This window comes from Phyllostomus discolor, chromosome 7, assembly GCF_004126475.2.
Source record: "Phyllostomus discolor isolate MPI-MPIP mPhyDis1 chromosome 7, mPhyDis1.pri.v3, whole genome shotgun sequence".
In the NCBI taxonomy this organism is placed as follows: Eukaryota; Metazoa; Chordata; class Mammalia; order Chiroptera; family Phyllostomidae; genus Phyllostomus; species Phyllostomus discolor.
In genome coordinates, this window is record NC_040909.2 from 116,740,661 (window position 1) to 116,761,176 (window position 20,516).

Sequence of the window (20,516 nt, forward strand, 5' to 3'; positions counted from 1 at the left end):
ATGCCAAGTACTATTATAACTACATTGTATATATTAAATCATCATAGCAGCTCTATGAGGTAGGAAGTATTAAAATCCTATTTTCATTGACGAAAATACTGAGAGGCAGAGAGTTCAATAATTCACTCAGGCCTCCAGACTGTAAAGTGAAGGAATGGAGATTTTCACTGCTCTCTGCTATGCAATGCTGCATTCGCTGAGACAGCCCGGAGAATGCAGGGAGCAAGCTGACTCCTCGGTGCGGATTGCTGAGAAATCTAACAGGAGGGAGGAAGGGATGGAACATGTGCGCCCTACTCAGTATGAGACATTTTCCCCAGAGGAAAAACACAGGACTTTAAGGGACTTTTTTTCTCTTTCTTTTTTCTAAGGGGCTTTTTTTTTCTTTAGTCAGTAAGTATGTTCACAAGGAGAAAGAGAAAAGAAAATAAAAATGGCTGTGGAGATCAGGTGGCGGAATCACCACCATAACCCGAGTGCTTAGCACAGACACCTAGTTGCTCAGTAAACAGCATTCGTGCGTGTTACACGCCACCCGATCTGGGTTAGTGGAAGCTCTTCTGTGCAGGCTAGACAAACAGGAATGTTGTGAAGTGTGTGTTTTCCACGAAGCCTAATTCACTTGAAATACCTTATATATAGCCAACGATAATTGCTACTATAAGTAGTTCAAATTTTTCTTTTAAAAATTGCTCTTAAGCCCTGGATGGCGTAGATCAGTGGATTGAGCGTGGGCTGAGAACCAAAGTGTCGCAGGTTCGATTCCCAGTCAGGGCACATGCCTGGGTTGCAGGCCATGACCCCCAGCAACTGCACATTGATGTTTCTCTCTTTCTCTTTCTCCCTCCCTTCCCTCTCTAAAAATAAATAAATAAATAAATAAATAAATAAATAAATAAATAAATAAATAAAAATCTTTTAAAAAAAAGAATTGCTCTTAAAACACCTCCTCTGTCCTAAAGGGAAATTAGTTAAATATTTGGTAAGTAACCATTCCCGTAGGGAAGCTAGAGGTGTTCTCTTGTCTTTCCTTGTGTCCATCCCCTGGAGAACCTTGTTTCAGAACTGACACCATCTACCCTGCAGCATCTGGACCACATACATTTCCCTTCTGACACTCCACTTAGGAGACATGCTCTTTCTGGTCTTCTGCAAAGTGCATTTTGGTAAGGGTGCACACTACAAGTCAAAATCACATCTCAGGTTAAGACTGTCTCCTTGGCATTCTAATGGAGGGTTTTATAAAAATGTGATATTAGCAAAAGTACTTTTATAATCCTACCTGCCAACAATTAACATCTGTCTATCAACAGCAAGATCATATGATTTAAAAATTACCCAAATTTTGGAAGGATTTTTTTATCATAAAATTTCATTAGTAAAGGGTCTTATCCCTACCATGGTGACAAAATAAGTCGAGTTTAAACAAGGTCCAATTATGTAATTGAGCAGATTTATCCATCTCATGAAAACTAAACCAACAGACATTTAAAGTCACATGATCATAGTTAATAATAATGTATTGTACACTTAAAATTTCTTAAGGGGTTACATCTCATGCTAAGTGTTTTTGCCATAATAAAAATCGAAAAAAAAATACTTTTAAAAAAATGTTAAATAAGTCACATCATCATAAATTGGTCAATCTATAGGATATGGATACAGATATGAGGAAAAATCAAGAAGTAAAATAGGAAAATAAATAAAACTAAATGAAAATATAAAATATTATATAAAATAAAATATATAAAATAAAAACTAGAGGAGATGTGGAAACAGTGGCATTTCTGACCACAGCATTAAAAATAGTTTAAAATCAGAGCTTCTTGGGAACCTGGATCCCACAGGTGATGGACAGCGAAGAGAAGAAACACTGAAGACCCAGTGTTATTCATTGGAAGCTATGCTTACCAGATGCCTAGTGGACCAACTCCAAATAAGTTAAAAGATTGATTTAATTATACTTAGCCTACAAAGAGCTACACTTAGGTGACAAGTGATTCAAATCTAATTCCTATCAGATTCCTAAGGAGAGCAATAGGAAGAAAACTATTGGGAAACTATTGGGAAATATGTATCTCGTGTAGCTCTGGCACATGTGGAGATATAAATATTTGCTTTTGTACGTACCCGCATATGACCAGCTCACAAGAGTGTTTGATATGAGTGTGTGTGTACATGTGTATCTGTATAGCTCTCTTACTCATATTGCAACACAATGCAAATATAGATAGCATTACCACCTATGTGAGACGGAAATATGTCAAGGTCCCCCTGTTGCATTTTCTACAGAGGCTGAAAACCATATGCCTATGTTTTGTGGAGGGTTATTTTATGGGTGAGTTTCTTCTAATGTGAAGTCTCACTTAGAGAAACAAAAAGAGCCGATGCATTCCCACCTTCTCTCTGCTGCTGTTGTTTCCTGGGCGTCTGTGGCTATGCTACATTATTTGAGGACGGCCGTCAGAGCATCCCCAAAACACTTCCACCCTTTCTTTTTGCTCACCATATAAAGCTACCAGGAAACAGTCTTTCATTAATTTTCTCTGCACAGCTGACTCAGCAAAACTTTAACAGTAAACAGTATCTCCCAGGGTGGTTGTGTTGTTATATGAAAACATTAGTTGAAGCACTTTGTAAGTGATAAGCATCACACATAGGAAGGCACCGTCATCATTAGCATTACATTAATGTAGTCAAATAGTATTGGGACTGGAATAAGCCAATCATGTCATTATGGAAAAGGGTGGAAATTAATATCTTTTAAATTCCTAATTATAGCAGTGTCCGGAACTTTACTAGAAATTTGATATAGGCTGTCTTATTTATTTAATAGCATTCACAGGGGATATTACCGAACTCCTACAGGAGCCAAATAAAGAGTCTGTGTTAGATACAAATGTAGTTCTGTGGAGTAGACATCATGCATTTAGAATTGAGAACTAATCATATTTCCAATTTATACCATGTCCCTCTAAAACCATGTTGGCTTGGTCAGGTACTTTGCTAGTCAGTGAGTAGCTTACAGTGGAGCTGTCAGAACTTGGCCAAGGCTCTAAGTTTTGTATTGCATGTGCAATCTGGGTGTCGTTACTATTACATAGAGTGTCATTGTCACGAACTGACCGCAATGTGAACTTCATTTTCTTTATAATCAGTCAGCTCATTACGATGTACTAACTGCATATATTTTTAAATGACTTGTATATATTTTTAACCTGCCTCTAGAGTCCATCTATTCTGGCATCCAGTAGTCCTTGGACTAGGCAGGGATGTTTCCCACCTGAGTTGGCATTTTCTCTGCCCGATGATTGTTGATCCCTCTCCCGTCCCCCAACAAAATACAGTATAATGGGTGTTGTGGTAAATTCCCTCCTTGTCCTCATAGGGAAAAATGCAGAAAAAAAATAAGTATGATGCCAAGCAGCGTGTACTATATATCATGACGACACTGATGAAGATCCTGGCGGGAGGCAGCACTAGCAGCATTTAAGTGCAGCATGTTGCAAAATACCTGGCCTGTTCAGAGCCACTGCCTGTCAGCACTGTTAGCAGTAATAACAGAGATTTGTTGAAGGTGGCTGTGCCACTGATACACTTTACAATGAGGGACTGTACAGAAGTTAGCTATTGAGTTCTGTTATCTCACTCCATGATAAATGTGTGGGGTCAACTTAGTAACATATTACATAGAGCGTGCTGGCACTATTTCCAAAATGTTCAATGAGCCAGCAGCAAGTCCAGAGTCATTAGGCAGATACGGCATGCAGAAACAGAAACCTCTGAGTCCCACACACTGCCACCAGGGGTCAGGGACCAGACGCTGTCTCTGAGAGGAAGTGTTGCGTTACCGGGACGCACAGGGACCAGAATCCTTGCCTTCTCTTCCTGAGGGTGGCATATTGCCATCTCAGGAGTCTGAAGAGAGGATCTCAGAAATGTTCTGCCCACGTAAAGGTATGTGTAAGTGCTCTCAGCTTTAAACAAGTCATTTTGGAAAGTCACATAAGGCTGACTTTATATTTCCAAAATCCAGATGGTTTTGGATCTGCTGGCTCTGGTCTCCAGAGAGGGAATGTTTAGTGAGGGCGGTGGGGAAGGAGTAAACTCTGTTGGAATACTAATTTAAATATAGAATTTTTTTTTAAAAAAAGACTTGCTGTGCATGTACATTATTTGTCTATGATTTGCTGTGGGTCCTGCTGCTGGGATTCTATAAGAGGGAACTCCCCAAAATAGATTCAGACATAGAGATGTTGAGTCTGTCTTCATGTCCGCGGACATTTATAATAGTCGTTCAGAGACCTTTGCATTCATTCGCAGGAAGTCACTTGTCAGTAGGTTCCCATATTGCCTGACCCTGCCCTTAACTGAAAAATCGTGCGTAACTAGGGTAATGACAGTGATTGAGGCACATGATCGGGCTTTTATCACCGCTGAGCTGTGAGTTTCAAAGACTGATAATGCGTTTCAGTAGCTTCTCCCAACCACCCGCTTAAAAGTTTGCTCAAATGTCCTTGTTTTCCTTTAGTGTTTTATTTCTCTAAGTTCTCTAGGCTCCAGAGAAATGAAGAGAGAAAGAGAGAGGAGTTTTTATTTTTTTTCCCAGTTTTAGCCAAGTCAAAATAACATTACAGATGGATCGACTTGTACTTTTTAAATGGGAGCAATAAAGATATAAAAAGATCTGAGGCGTGTAAGTAACCTCTTTGATTTTTAATGGCATGAAGCAGATGGAATTCATTATTGACTTTTAAAAATGAAATTGCTCTACGTTATTATTTATTTATGGGTTTTTCTTTCACAAGAAGTAATTACCATTACTAGGTTAGTTTTTCCTCAGTCACCAGCAGCTGTATGACAACACTGGAATGTGTAATATAGTTTACCACTTAGGCATGAAGCTTAATGATGTTGCAGGATATTATTTCTCAAATTAATAATAAATTCATGAGCATAATGCACAGCTAAAAGGTTGAGTGTCTTTTTTATTTGGGTAATTCCAAAAGCAATTATTTCACATTATAAAGCAATTTGTTTATGACGTTCTCATTGCAGAAACAGAAATGTTTTAAATTAGAAATAAACAGTCTAATTTCATTTTTCCAGTTCAGCACACAGATTTTGTGATGATAATCATAATACATACAAAATGCCCAAGTAAAATATTTAGCCCAAATGACTTTTTAACTTTAATCGCAAGATCTAAAACTTTTAAATCATCATGGAGGTTGACAACCAGTCATAACAAAATTTTATTTCCAAGCAATGCCCAATATTTAATCATCACTTTTAGTTCAAATTTGAGAGGTATTAAAATTGTCTAGTTTTCAGTTTTCACTCTTTTGAAGAGTAGACAAATCTTCAGTCTTATGTAGGAAGTTATAGAGGTTACAGAAATCCATGCTGTCCTTTTCAAAGCTGGTGTTTTAAAGCATGATTTCACATATAGGACAAGTATACTTTATAAGATCAGCTCTGATACAGATAAGATTCAGACCGCTCTTAAAGTTCAGTGAAGCTCTTGGCTAAAGTAGACCCCTCCTTCCGTTTTACTACTGCCCTCCTACCCGTCCTTCCCTTCCCCAGCTGCTTCCTTCCTCCTGACTCTTCCCCCTTCCCCTCTCTCCCGTTCCGTACACCGTCCGGCACTTGCACACTCGGACATCTTTCTGCACGAGTGAATCCATTTTTTCCATAGTGGTCGTCAATCATTGTGAAACTGAAGGATAGCAATTAATATTTCATATGTAGCACTTAAGCCTCTTCACCGAGATGCTGCATTTTGCTTCTTTGTACATATCCATAGCCACTTAATAAATGCTTATTGATTGTCTAGTAAAGTTAGATTATGACTGATTTTTGAGAATTTTCATACTCTCTGCAGGTACCAGTACTACAGTTTCTTGGTGTTAAGGTGCATCATTCTTTTACCTTTTAACTTTTTAAAATCTGAAAGTAACTTAGGATCAATGGCACATCATAGTTTAACTGGCAAGGTTTACTTTTTCTTTTTTCTGTCTTGGTGGCATATCTTATAATCAATGCTATCTTAAGTTTGATGACATATTGCAGTAAAAAAAAGATAAATCTATTACTTGCATAATATGCTAAAGGCTGCACATTTCACATTTAAACTTTGTGAGAGTATCGGGGGTTTTCTTATTTGCTTGCTGTGGCTTTTTTATAGCTGACACTGCCCTTTCCTCACCACCTTCCTCCACCCTGATTGCCTTGCCCCCGGCTTCTACCTATCCTTGGACCATCCGTCTCAACTGAACACCTCTGGAAAATATGCAGAGAATTTTGTTAGTAATTTAATTACTGATGCATTGCTGTAGTGAAATGGACAGGGTACAGGCTTTTTAAACTAAAGACCTGGGTTCAAGTCACAGCTCTGATCCTGTGTGTACTTACTGATCCAATAATTGTCCTCAGAGCTTCAAATTATCCATCAAAGAATAGAAATCACATGAGTAATTTCTTCATCACTGGATTGTTAGGGCAGTTTGTAAAAACGATGTGGCCAGTAAAAATATTGAATATTAAATGTATATGAGAGCACTTTATAAACAATGAAGTACTGTTCAATGATAAATTTTAGCATCAACATTAAACAAAACATAATTAGACTGTGAGAGGAAATGTGAGGGGAAAAAAGCAATTATAGACTCTGTCCCCAACAAAGGGAATAAGCTCTACATTTTACTTGTCCTTAGAAATGATGTTATGACCCATTGCTCTGTCTGAAATCCAAGGAGAACTGTGAAATGTATCTTCAGAAAACATCCTTGCTATAACGGTCCTGGCTATTTTGAATCCCAGTGCTGAACCCCTGACAGTCTCCGAGTGCTTATGTCCTTTGTTTAGTTAGCAGAACCATAGCCTACAGCCACTCTGTGGTGGTAAAAATAAGACATTACTGAGATTCCCCAATTCTTTCCCTGCTTTTGTCCCTTCCAGGTAAGAGACAACTCAATCGGTAAATTACTGTAAGGCTTTGGCTTTAGAAAAACTGATGTATGCATGTTTAGCAGTGGACTTTGGAATCATTGTATGACATTTTTGTCTAAATCATTGCTGTCAAGGACACACGTGTTGGGAGAGTTGGGGGAAGAGGGGGGGTTGCCAGCATTAGTGGTCTTTCTGTGTTTTGTGTATTTTAGTTGCTTGGTTTGATTGAAGCAACCAAACCTTATTGCCTATTTGTTGGGCCCCAGTGTTATTTACTTACCAGGCTCTATTTTACATAAAGATTTAAACTGACATAGAATTTGCACATGAACTTGTATCTTCATAGAGCCTTCCCTGGCACAGAAACACAAACACACAGAACACACATCTTACTTCCTGCCAGTTCTTCCTCATCCGCTCCACTCCTACTACACTGCCCTTGTTGCTATTCCTTGAACACACCAGATACGTTCTTTCTCAAGACTTTTGTAATGACTGTTCCCTCTGCCTTGGTGGCTCCGCCCACAGAGATTGGCATGGCTGGCCAGCTGTTGGCTTTGTTCGGTCATCGTTGAGAAGTTGATTTCTCAGTGTGACCTCCCCTGAACACATCCATATAACGTCAAACCTCTCCAGCCCCTCAGAAGTTCACGTCCCTCTTTTCTGCCCTTTTATTCTCCTCAGCACTTATCCCTAACACGTGTATGTGTGTTCATATTCGTGTTGTTAACTGCAATGCAAACTCTATACAGAAGGAATTTCATCTCTTTTTTTTTTCCTATTCTATCCCTACTATAAAGAGCAGAGCCTGGTGCATAATATGCCCTCAGTAAATATTTGTTGAGTATATATATCCTCCCCTCAAACCCTATTTATTAGGTACAATTACACCCCATTTCACAAATGAGGAAGTTATGACACAAAAAGATTAAGAAATTTGCTTAAGGTCAAACAAGCTAAGCAAGAGTCAGAGCCAGGATTGAAACCCAAGACCCTGGCTCAGAGTCTGTGTTCAAAATACTCCACTGTCCTTATTTAAATGGCTGAGCAAAATAACTGAAAACATAGAAGTATGTATAGAACCATCTACTCTCAATGATTTTCTTTAAATGCATGCCTTCCAGTTAAGTGGAAAATTGAGAGTTGCCTGGCTTAGCACGATCAGAAAAAGACAAGCCTCTTTCTCCCATTATCTTTCGGGTTTTTTCCTAAAAAGGAAGTATGAGTTTTTAATATAGGAAAATACAAAAACAAATGCCCCCAGTCCCACCCATGATGACATTCAAATAGTAATAATAAAGTGACATATTGGCAATGGTGTAAAAGAAAAAAGTTAACCCTATGGAAATACATAGGGGTGGGCAAGAGTAGATTAATAATGATAATAAATAATACAATAATTAAGCAATAAATAATAATACAAGAATAAGCCCTGGCTGGCGTAGCTCAGTGGATTGAGCGCGGGCTGGGAACCAAAGTGTCCCAGGTTCGATTCCCAGCCAGGGTACATTCCTGGGTTGCAGGCCATAACCCCCAGCAACCGCACATTGATGTTTCTCTCTCTCTCTCTCTCTCTCTCTCTCTCTCTCTCCCCCTCCCTCTCCCTCCTCTCCCTCCCCCCCCCCCCCCCCCCTCTAAAAATAAATAAATAAAATCTTTAAAAAAAAATAAACTCTGTTTGGCATACTCACAAGTGTAAACCTACTTTTGTCCCTTCCTGCCTGCATATTTGCATTTTTATATCATCTCTACTATTACATGATTTACTACTTTTGAATCACTAGAAAGTTAATGATGATGACATCAACATATGAAGGTGACAAAAAGATATCAAACGACCCAAATGCTTTTAGAGCAGGGGTCCCCAGCCCCTGGGCCATGGACCAGCGCTGGTCCGAGCCTGTTAGGAAACAGGTCGCACAGCAGGAGGTGAGCTGAATGTAATGTGCTCCACTCATCCCAAAAGCATCTCCCCAACCAACCCTGACCCTAGAAAAACTGTCTTCCAGGAAATCGGTCTCTGGTGCCAAATAGGTTGGGGACTGCTGTTTTCAGAGCATCTGTTTTCTGCTTCTCCCCTACAGCCAAGAAACAATCACTCTGATATTTAGTTCTTCCAGTTCCAGGCAGGAGCTTACTTGCTGCCTCTTAAGACGTGATTAAACCCTCATGCCCCTTAGAAACAACAACAACACAAAAAAACAGTCTGGAAACATTACCAGTGTTGGTGCAATTCATAGCTGAAAGCGTTAGCATGGAGGCAAGTCCTAAAGCTTCTGCCATGAGGAGAAGGCGGAGGCTGGAGACACGGGGGTCTGCCAGCCACCCCTTCTGAAGGTCTGTGGTACTGCAGTTAGGATTTCCCATGCTACTGTTACTCAGAGTGACTCCCAACCTTTCTTATTTCTCCTTTCCCTTCCAATCCATTATCCATACTTAATGATCCTTCTAAAACATACTCAGAATGATATCGAAAAAATTATAGCTTTCTCCGCCTCAAGCCAGCTAAGCCTAATAATTAATGGTAGCCTATTGGAGTCAACCAACCATACCTGGCATTCCTACACATCTGCACACACAGCTCATTGGTTCTCTCTTTTAAGAACCCTTACAGATCATCTACTGCCTGCTCTGTGTATTCCACACTCCTTGTATGGCACACAAAGTCTTTCATGGATTAGAACCTACCTCCCTAGTATCTCCTGTGTTCTTTACACTCTACACATAGACCTGATTTTAGGAAAGCCTGTCCATTGGATTACTGCAAGAGTTCAATGAGAAAATGTATGTAAAGTACTTACTAATAACTAGGATTTATTGAACACATACCATCTTACCAGATGCCAAAGACTGAGCTTCCGTGTGTTCTGTGATTTAAATTTCATACAAGCCCATGAGGTGTCGATACTTTAATAATCTCCATTCTCTAAATGAAGAAATATTTTGAAACGTCAGACAACTCGCCCAAGGTCATACTTGTAGACAGAAATGGGGTTGTAATTCTATCAGTCCAACTCCAAAACTGATGCTTTTATAGATTTTAGTGCTACCTGGCACATTGCCTGTTCTACAATTTGGGTTGATTAAATATTCATTTTTAAAGTCCATTACTACAAAACTTACAGTATGTAAAAAATGGCCATTTTTTTTTCTTCCATTGCCCACCAATGTTAACTGATAAACTACTTCTTTGACTCTTTCTAGGTGCACATCTCCTCCATGCTGTCCTCTTTCATCTGCACGCTCACCATAGTGTAGTGTGAAGATGAGTTCAGATAGCTCATGCCTCTGACCTGTTGGCAGTCCCTTGGGTGCAGGCACCCTATCTTTATTGTTTTCATATCCTCAGAGCTGAGCATAATGTGCAGCACTCAGAAGTTGTTGAACAAATGAAGGGGTGAAGCAATGTCTGAGGAGAATTTTGAAATCTCTGGGGCTTCCCCTTGCTCAAAAATGAGGAATTCCTTCTTCCATCTAATGTGTAACTGACTAACTCTCCAAATAACACTCAACCAGATCATTAGGAAAGAGTATAATCAGATTCATAGAGGGAGGAGGGGGTGAGGAGGAGACAAAATCATCCTCTTTCTCTTCCTTCCTCTTGTTCCTCTGTACCATTGAGATGTTTTTCCTACCAAATGAAAAAGAGACAAGATTGAAGGAGCGAGACAACATTTAGAAATAGTGAAGTTAAATTTAAACTCTCACTAAAAGGACCAGCAATGCCTCATGCTAAGTTGTCTAAGACTCAAGTCTTAGGCTCACCCCACCCACAGCTGATCCTTTTTAAAATCTCCAAACACAGTTATACCAACAGCTAAAGCATTAATGAGTTAGGAAACCCTCCCAAACCCTAACATCTGAACGTTGGAGGGAAGTCAGCTGACAGGCACATGATCACTGAGTAAGTCAGCCCTGGTCCCAGGAACAGAGCTTAAGTGTGCAGACTGCTGGGCCAGGCTTCCGCTCCTCCAACTCCTGCCACGTGCCCTGAAGGCTGTGGTAAAAATAGAGGCTGTTATATTTGTCAAACTAAGTCATTGTTACTGCCAGTGCTCATATTCTGTTTTTATTTGTTTGATAAAATAATAAGTTTAAACCCATAGATGCATGTGTTCTATTGGTTGGTATATATAATAGTATTAAAGTCAAGAATACCAACACAGAAATACTTCTAGAATTTACATTATCCCCTAGAATATAGAGAGCTCATGCCCCGGCTGGGTGGCTCAGTTGGTTGGAGTGTTGTCCCATATACCAAAAGGCCATGGGTTCAATTCCCAGTCAGAGCACATACGTAGATCCCAGTTTCAATCCCCAATCGGGGTATGTACAGGAGGCAGCCAGCTGATATCTCTCTCTCTCTCTGCTTCTCTCTTCCTTCTCTCTCCCTAAAATCAATAAACATATCCTCCAATGAGAATTAAATAAATAAATAAATAAATCTATCTCACATATATCAGCACAAAAGCATCATTATTCTGTATGAAGATGAGGGAAAACATTACTTTTAATCAATGGCTTTTTCTTTTTTTTAAACTTGAGTGGCAGGATCCTCCATCTTGAGGTGACGTTTGACAACTGTAAGATCTAGAGCAGGTTTGGGGCCCTGGGTGAAAATAGTAATGCTGTGACACAAAATAAGAGTCAGTGTGATCTGAATGCAGTTTGCTGTCCCTGCAAGTTACAACCCCGAGTCTCAAAAGAGTGAAACACCTGCCTCTGCTTATAACTTTATAGACGAGCCTGAAAAATCTCACCCCCGTGACCTCCTCCGTCCTCTCTTTGTGGAGGGAAGTGGTGGCTCAGATTTCTCTGCAGAGCTGAAAGTCAGCTGTTACCTGGGTTCAGGTCCTTGCACAGCTACCTGCCAGGTGTACAACAGCAGACAAGTCAGTGAGCCTTCTTTACGTCTTGTTTCTTCATCAGCAGCATGGGGATGATGTTACTCTCCTTCCCCATAAGGTTGTTGCAAAGATTAATGGCTGTGTGTAAACAACAGCTTAAATCAAAACCTTGGAACTGAAAAGGGCCTTCCCAAGGCGAACCCACCTCACCATTTTTTAGCTACAAAAATGAGGGGCAGGAATGGTAAATGTTGTGCCCAAGGCCATTAAGCCTATGAATCGTCTGGGGCTAGAAACCAAGTCTTTAGCTTGAATGTGCTTCATTTTATTTTACTTTTTAAATATTTTTTTTCACATGATAGGCACAATAGAATTGACATGCACATAGAAGGAGCATAAAGACTAAGATAGAACAATCTGAAAAAGGAAGTAGATATTTTACCCCAAGTAACATGACAGCAGATAACAAAAGAGGAAGGTACAAGGAAGAATAATGATTAAAGAGTTGAGTATCATGCCAAACATTCATTACAATGTAAAAAGCTTTTAACTACCTGATCTGTATTTCCTGATGGGTAGCTAATATGTCTACTGAGGATATTTGTTAAATGTATAGAGAATAATCAAAAGCACATCCCTTGCCTTCCCCCTTTCTAGCACTCTCTGAATTCTAGGATGTAGCGGTCTTCACAATGAGCACCCAATCCCTGCTTTGTGCTGCCACACCACCTGGCCTGGGAGGGGGTGCAGAGGGGGTGAGAGGAAGTTTAAGGGGCTGACTTGGAGAGAGGAGTTGCTTAGGTTAGATGAGGAATAACAGGAGAACCCCTCACTCTCAAATCCTAGAGGTTCTACTGGATTTACAGGTCTTTCTTACCAACTGCAGATATCCTCTTAAAATAATCGTGTCCCCATAAATTACTTCAGTAATGCTAGTTCTACATTCCTCCTCTCATCACATCAGCTTTGACTGGGGACAGGAATTGATAGTAGATGCCAAAGGGTATTGAGTGCCAGGAGGAAAAAGAAACTCATTAAAAAAAAATTAGTGAGAAATGCCAAAAATAGCTTTTGGCTACTTTTATATTTTGCTTAGGGCTATAGAGGCAACCAATTAAAATCCAAGATGTGGGAGCATTTAATATCTTGCTCCCTGGCATGTCTTTAGTTTGGTACAAATAAACTCTTATAAAAATTCAAAAAATAAAATAAAATCCAAGATGCGACAGTAGCCTTTTTCTCATGCTCTAGGACTTGATGTTGAATGCACTGTCTCATGATTGCAGGAATAAAAACAAGTCAAATTTGTGGTCTAGGAATTAGCAGACATCATCATCTAAAACAGTCAATGGAAGATGACAGAGCTGGAACCTGAGAACCTGTGTTCAAGTTCCTACACTGATAGTGAGGAATTGCCTTGGTCTGTAAGTAAAGGCCCCAGTCGTCTAAACATGTAAAGTTTTATTTTTCTCTTGTGAAAGGAAGTCCAGAAGTAGGAAGTCACTGATACAGGCTCAGGATGTCAAAACTGGGGTCTCTTTACAATTTTCTTAGACTTTGTCTCATGGTTCTAAGAAGGCTGCTATAGTTCTTGCCATCACATCCATCTTCCAGACAGTAGGAATGTGGAGGCAGGAAGTAATGGCTACTGTATCATTGAGGTAAAAACTTTCTGAGAAATCTTTAACAGACTTCAGCTCATGTCTCAGTGTCTAGAACTGTGTCAGAACTACCTAGAAAAAAAGTAAAAAATTAGCTTTTTTTTTTGCTAAATATATTGTGATTCCAAATAAAATCAGGAAGGAAGATGGCAGAGTGGATATTAGGTAATTAGCAGTCTCTTCCTACAATCATTAAGTAACTGTATAACCTTAGAAAAATTATTTATTTTGCCAGTATCTCATCCTATATAAAATGGTTACGACTATTTTCTGTGCCTTAATTCCCCGGTCTCCACCCACTCCAGCATTGATCAGGGGAAATTAAATGAGGGCATTAGCAAATTGAAAAGGTAAAAGTAGTACATAAATAATAAACTAACTTTATTAAAAAGGTAATAGGACAGAAGGAGTTGTATGTATTTGAAGGAGACTCGAATGCATACCTTTTCCCTTCTCTGGTCATCAGTGAGAGTGAAATAAGCACAAAGCATCTAAAAGTTCATGTTGGACATTTGAAAAATATCCCAATGGGTAGTAAAAGCTTAGCCTTGAAATATACCAACTACGAATTATTCCACAGTCTATGAACTGTCTGAACTCTGGCCATTTGAGCAGTCTTAGTACAACCCAGTTATGGTCTCAGAGCATCTTGAAAGTAGGGTCAGACATCTCTGCTACAAGGACAAGACACTGAAAATGTTTCTATCTGGAAATCACTGGTGTGGATTAGGAAAATAATTTTTTTCAAACCAAGGGGTGGAGGTACATGGCTGAATTTTTAAAGTAACACGAATGGTGCCCCCCTGATTGTTTTATGTATTCAAGATTAGAAGAACTTCAGACATTTCTAGTTAAAAAATATATTTATATACCATATTTTTGGACTATTAAGACGCACCTAGGTTTTAGAGGAAAATAAGAAAAAAAATTTGAAGCAAAAAAAGTGATAAAATATTCAATAACATAAATGACATAATATTTCACCAATGTAAATGTAAACAGAACTCAACAGCAGCATTAACAACCATTATTCCTCCCAAATTTGGGACGGGGGGGTGTGTCTTATAGTCCAAAAATAAGGTACATATTTATGTACCAAAGGATATATATATATCCTTTGTCAGGCAGGCAGTATTCTACATAGAAATTCATTTTCCAATAGAATGGTGTGTGTTAAAAATGTTTTCTGTCAAGACTATTTCTATGTAATCAAAATTAATGTTAAAAATCAGAGATCAGCTAGTTAATATCTTGAGGTCATCCATAAAATTACCTTCTCTTACAGATTCAGATTCAGAAAGAGTCAATCTCTCAGTGAAAGATATCAGCAACCACAGAACTCTGTAGCAATACTACTAATTAATTCAAAACAGCCTGTCTCTTGAGAGCCAGACAGATACAAGATGAATAAGATACTTATTTCATTCAAAGATCTGAGATCACTCCCCAGAGGTCTCCTTCATTTTCAGCCGACTAGACTGTTGTATTTCACCCAGTAGCCCCGCATGACTGGGGCACGGTGGAGCGGGCCGGAGGTCAGTGGGCCGCTTGCTTGTTCATGGATCACGGCTGCACCGATATTCCGTGAACAGACAGGACTGTTAAGTGGGAATCGCTGGAAGTATTCTGCAGCATTATGCCCAAGAAAAGATCATATGGGATTTTTGGAGGATTTTCCTCCAGCCGTTGCTGTAGGAGGTGGGGCCTGACCTCCCGTGTGAAGCCTGGAGGAATACAGCAGAGTCAACAGAGCAAGAGAGATGCTTCTGGATCAAGGGAAATGGTTCTCAGGCGTGGAAATCATTGCAGGAGCAGAAAATGCTGATTAAATGTCTCAAACACTCGTTCAGAAACGAAAGACAGGGAAGATGAATGGGCTAGTGATAAGGGTTGAGGTGCAGAAAGGAGAGCAGGGAGAGACTACGGAAATGATTGAACTTTTTTAGAGTGGATTCCACACATACACAAATACGACCTTAAGTTTTCTAACATCTCACCACTACTTTTATAGTGACTCTTGATAGTGTTATCTGAGGATGGGAAGCGACTGTGTTTTACACGCATGTGAATGGAACGTGAAATGAAGGTGGCAAATTAAGTGTCTTCAGAAATAGTCACCCTTGAGTTGTTTATGTATCTCATTTTGCATGTATCTAGTAGTCTTTTTGAGCACACAAAAAGTCTATCAAAATATCTTTGTGGCTTTAATTTTTAAGTAGTTAAAAATTGAATTGAAAAATATAAACAATTTTATTGATGTGAGTCACATTTGGAGTGCTTAGTGGACGTGTAATATGTTTTCATCGTGTTCTGTATTTATTCATTAATTCATTCACCAGATATTTATGGTTGTGTGCCACCAATACTGTGTGCCAGTAATGAACTAGGTCATGCTGTAAAAGATCACAATCTACTAGGAGAGATTAGATTCCAATAAAAACTGATAAATACATTCAGTGATTTTCAACACACATTTTCTTGGGAACATATTACTGGTACAGTAATTTAATGAACAATATCCTCTAATCAAAATCCCTTCAGTAAAACTTCAGTCCTCTGTTCTGAGGAAATTGCCATGTCTGCTATTTTTTACAACTTTATGTACTCATGTACCCCTCATCAGCAGTCAGTGCAAAAAATAATGCTACATATTTGCAGTTTAGAAACTAACATAGGAGGCAGTGGGAGTATTTTAGTTCGCAGTCTAATCAAAAAGACAGAAGATGTCTATACTCATTGAGAAAATATTATAGATATGCTCCCTAAACCTAAATATAGAATGGGAAGGCAGAAGTTTTCCTAGGAGATTTAGATCATGCAAATATTAGCAATAAAGAAAGATACAACACAGTGCAATTAGACCTACCCTTCAGATCTTAATAAAAGGTTTAGGGAGAAAAAATTGTGTTCTTTATACTTAATGTGAAAATAGATACTCCCTTCAAGTGGTAGTACTTATGTACCTCAGTACTCATGTGCTTAAGTGTGTACCTAGGTACACACCCAGCTTGGTAGTGTCATCCACTTTTGGATAGATGGATTGATTACAGAGCACATTTTCTGTGCTTTTTATCTGGAAGGCTGCTGTGGCTTAAAATCTAAATAGGTTTATAAAATGCTATTTTGTTTCTGGATACTCTCATTCTATCTAATTCCTTTTCATGTCTGGCTTTTCATCAATAACTTCAGGCTAAATGTGGTCAAGTGTTTGGAACTAAAACATGTGTCATGAAATACTCTGTTCTCTGATGACAGACAGGTGGTCCTTCTTCACGGATGCTTGTTCTGCATGGATCTGGATTTAGGTGTATGTAGGTGTTATTTCTGTATCATAGCTAGAAAAGGGGGAAGGTACTTTTTAAATACCAGTCTCTCTTTTTTTCCTTTAAATTTTGCTGCCTTTTGTTGTTAGATATAATTCCGTAGTTTACCATATGATTTCCAGTTATTCTTGATTTGTATCACACATAAATACCTATGATTCCAAAATACTGCCTAATAGTAAGGCTGCGGTAATATCACTACTCTTCTGTTACCATATGGCTGCCTTGCCAATAACTCTTCAAAAGGAACTGACTTTCAAAACATTCCCTTCGATTATTTCGCTTTTGTCCTAGTACTCTGCCGATTCTGTGCTCACATATTTTTCTCCGTCACCTTAAACTAACAGAATACATCTCTGAAACAAATACATTTGTAGTCTCATAGGAAAGACATTTGAGAAAATCAAACTCACACGGAAAAAGAGCAAAGAGCAAAGTGCAGAACAGCGCTGGGCTCATTGCCCAAGGCACTTTTGGTGCTGATCGTCTAGGCCAGCACTGGCTTGTTGTGAAAATGACTCTAAGTGACTGTGTGCCGACTGAATTTATGTAAAGGGGAAAATTAATTCACAAGTCACGGCTTAACCTACAATTGCCGACTTCATGTCCGTGTAAATCATGTGCTGTGTTCCTGTCGTCCTAAAATAGACGCAGAAGGCACAGTGCTGTTTCGGGCTGCCCCAGGCTTCTTTCCCTGGACTCCTAGATTCCTCAAAGGATCAAGTTTAATTGGGGATTCTCTCCCAATGTCAGTAGCCTGTTTCAAAAAGATAATGAAATATTAGAGTGCCTCATCAGCTCAACTTCGGTAAATCTCCTGAAGATTTACTCTCTCACTAAGCCCCACTCGTCATGTCAAAATGTGTCTTTATTAATGATCACACACCAAAATGGTATATAATTTATATAGATTTACATGAATGAATGACACACTCCCTAAGATGAACAAAGAGCTAAAAAGTTAGCTTAAGGACTTAGAAGAAAAGTCCCCCAAACTAAACTATTTCAATTCAGACAAAAAAGATTACAAAATCAATAACAATAATAGCTTGTGTCATTCTTCACAGTTACTCTATAAGACAGATATTATTAATATTATTATACCCATTTTACAGCCGAGAAAACTGACTCTTGGGGGGAATGAACTTGTCCGAGGTTATATAAGTAGGAATTGATGGAGGTAGAAGTTAAATCATAGTAATATTTCTCTAGAGCTGGCCCTTTAACATGACAGTCAACCAGAACACCAATGATAGTCACACAGACTGAATAATTATTTGAATCACAGAATACTTCTTAAGATACCCCTACCCAAAAGGTAAGGTTAGATTTATTCATGTGTTTTGAGCTAACATTATTTAGAGAAAATAAGGGTAATGGAAGAATAAGTTCAGTAATATCCCACAAAAACAAACGGACATCCAGACCTTGGGCGTAGCCCAGGATCACTGACTGTTTCTGCAATAAGCCAGTGGCCTGGAGAAAACAAACAAACAAAAACCAGGGGGACTTTGCTGGGATGTTACTGCTCCGGGTGTAGTCCACTTCGAGTCTGGCAACATTAGTGCCATCTGGGAGATCGTTAGACATGCAGTTTCTCCGGTCCTGCCCCTGACTTGACCGAGTAGTAAGATCTCTAAATGATTCCTTTGCACATGAGAATTGGAGAAACCCTGGTCTAGATGCCTAGAGACTTAACCAACTGTAATGTGTAGACCTTGTTTAGACTATGGTTCAAGAAGCAAACTGCAAAAAGACATTGTTACCTAGCGGGGAGCGTGGGCAAGGACTAGGTCTTGGATTCTACAAAGGAATGAGTGCTATTTCATCAGGTGTGATAATAGCACCCAACGGTTAACATGAATGTTCAAATCTTTTAAAATTTAGATGTGTACTCTGAAGCGTATAGGGGTGAATTAGATGTCTTGGATTTGCTTTAAAATGTTTTGGCAAAGAAAATAGCAATAAGTGATACAAAATCTTGAAAATTTTTTAACCTATATGATGGGCCATGATATTCTTCTATCTACTTTTGAGTACGATCGAATTTTTAATAATTTTTAAATGCCAAAAGATAGTCTTGTGCTGTAGATGTTTTAAAAATAACTAAAAGGAAAAAAAGTTTCTTACAGTAAAAAAGGCTTAATCATTGAACAAGATGCCAGAGAATCTTTCTGCAGAGGATTTTAGAAACAAGACATATTCATCGGTTTGGGGGCAGTTTTAGGCGTAGTCCTGGTAAACGCCAGAAGACTTAAAAAACCTGTCAAGCTCCCTTTCTCAAAAATTATTCTGTGGTAGATGTTATACTTTGTGAATATTATGGGCCATTGATCTTAGATGTAATGTCTTAGTTGTGTGTGTGTGTGTGTGTTTTTAAAGCAGTCAAGGGTGCCTGTGTTGATGCCCCATTTTCTTCTCCTTGGGGCACTCCTCACTGGCTGATCACTGTATGGTTGACTGATGGAATGCTGAGCTACCTACTCACCCAGCTTCAGTATTTAAAAGAGCGTCCTGTACTGACTTTACCCTGCTGAGAGTCTGTGCTGGCAAGAGCAGACTAAGGCCTTTTGATGTTACACGGTCAATAGCAAACCCTTTAAACTGGTGTGTATTTGTCATATACACAGGCACTCCTTTCAACATCGCATAAACCCTTAATGCACCTACCCATTCCAAACATATCATTTTTTTTTTTTTTGCTTTTGGAAAAGGGAGGAAAAGAGATTCCTTAAGCTATTAAAAAGAAAAACCAAGCTCTTCTGTCGCTTATGAAGTGGCAGTGTTTGTGGTCATGTGTTTTATATTTTCCGGCTCCTGCCTATAGAAACCTGAGAATGGTTCTCAGAAGCTAATAAACTCGGCCAGCATCCCCAGACGCAGACCTTGTCCTGTTCACAGAGGAACCGCCGTCGCCTGACTGGTTTAGTAGGTGCCTCATGTTTACAGAGTGAGTCAGTGGATGAACAAGACTTTGCTTCCAGAAGCCTTCCTGCTTTAACCACAAGGAGTTTTTCTCCTGTGCTATATTTGGGTCTATTGGTTTGGATTTTATGGAATAAACCAGAGCACCTAAGATTTTCCCTCAGACAAATATGTATTAGGAGAAATAAGTGAGTCATGGGATGGTGGAGGGCATTTTCATTGTGACTCTGAATGGCAACTGCTGACACTCAGGTGCTGTGCCTTGTGCTTCTTTAATTTAGGTTATGCCCCCAAGAGGCTCTGTAGTTTTAGGGTGTTACATTGTTAGATGTGTGTGATTTTCAATTTTGTAGACACCTAATTTGTTTTTTCTCCTTCTTCCTTATTCTTCCTACAGATGCCCAGTCATCTAGTGTCTCTCTGTTTCCTCCGCAGTACAGCCTCTGCATAAAATTCTCTGTACTTCTTGCCAGCCCTCAGCACAAACGAACCCTGGTAGTTAGTTAAATCGTGATCTTGTGGCGTTCCACAAACATTTTCTACTCACCCCTCTACCCCTCAGCTGTTCTGCTACAGCACAATATTATAATTGTTGGCTACAGAATTGTAGTTAGCATAATTTGTTGTTTTCCCTAACCTTGTTGCTACTGTTAAAATGATTATAAGATATAAGCACATTGTAAAAGATCAAAAATTCATTTAAAACTGTAGATGGGTTTGAGAAGAAGCATGATGCAAAGTTTCATGGTTTAAAGAATTAATAATTATAGGGAAAATTGTATTTTCTTTTTTAAAAGAATTTAATT

At 39.1% G+C, this 20,516-nt stretch overlaps 1 protein-coding gene and 1 long non-coding RNA gene across 8 annotated transcripts in view; one reads left to right on the plus strand and one right to left on the minus strand.

Moving 5' to 3' along the window:
* Window positions 1-20,516, plus strand: part of OXR1 (oxidation resistance 1) — a 376,616-nt gene that overhangs the window by 270,272 nt on the left and 85,828 nt on the right. Inside the window, exon 1 of one of the 7 annotated variants that reach the window (XM_036031347.1) lies at window positions 3,869-3,957. The exons of the other annotated variants lie outside the window; for them this stretch is intronic. Coding sequence (XP_035887240.1) covers window positions 3,939-3,957 — 19 coding nt within the window. The 5' untranslated portion in view covers window positions 3,869-3,938. Of the gene's footprint in view, window positions 1-3,868; window positions 3,958-20,516 lie in introns of those variants that run through there. 7 annotated transcript variants of the gene reach the window in all.
* On the minus strand, window positions 1,995-19,727 carry LOC118501763. The gene is made up of 3 exons (XR_004904419.1): window positions 18,761-19,727; window positions 12,531-12,535; window positions 1,995-2,007 (listed from the first exon to the last, which is right to left on the minus strand). It is a non-coding gene; the product is annotated as an uncharacterized LOC118501763 (long non-coding RNA).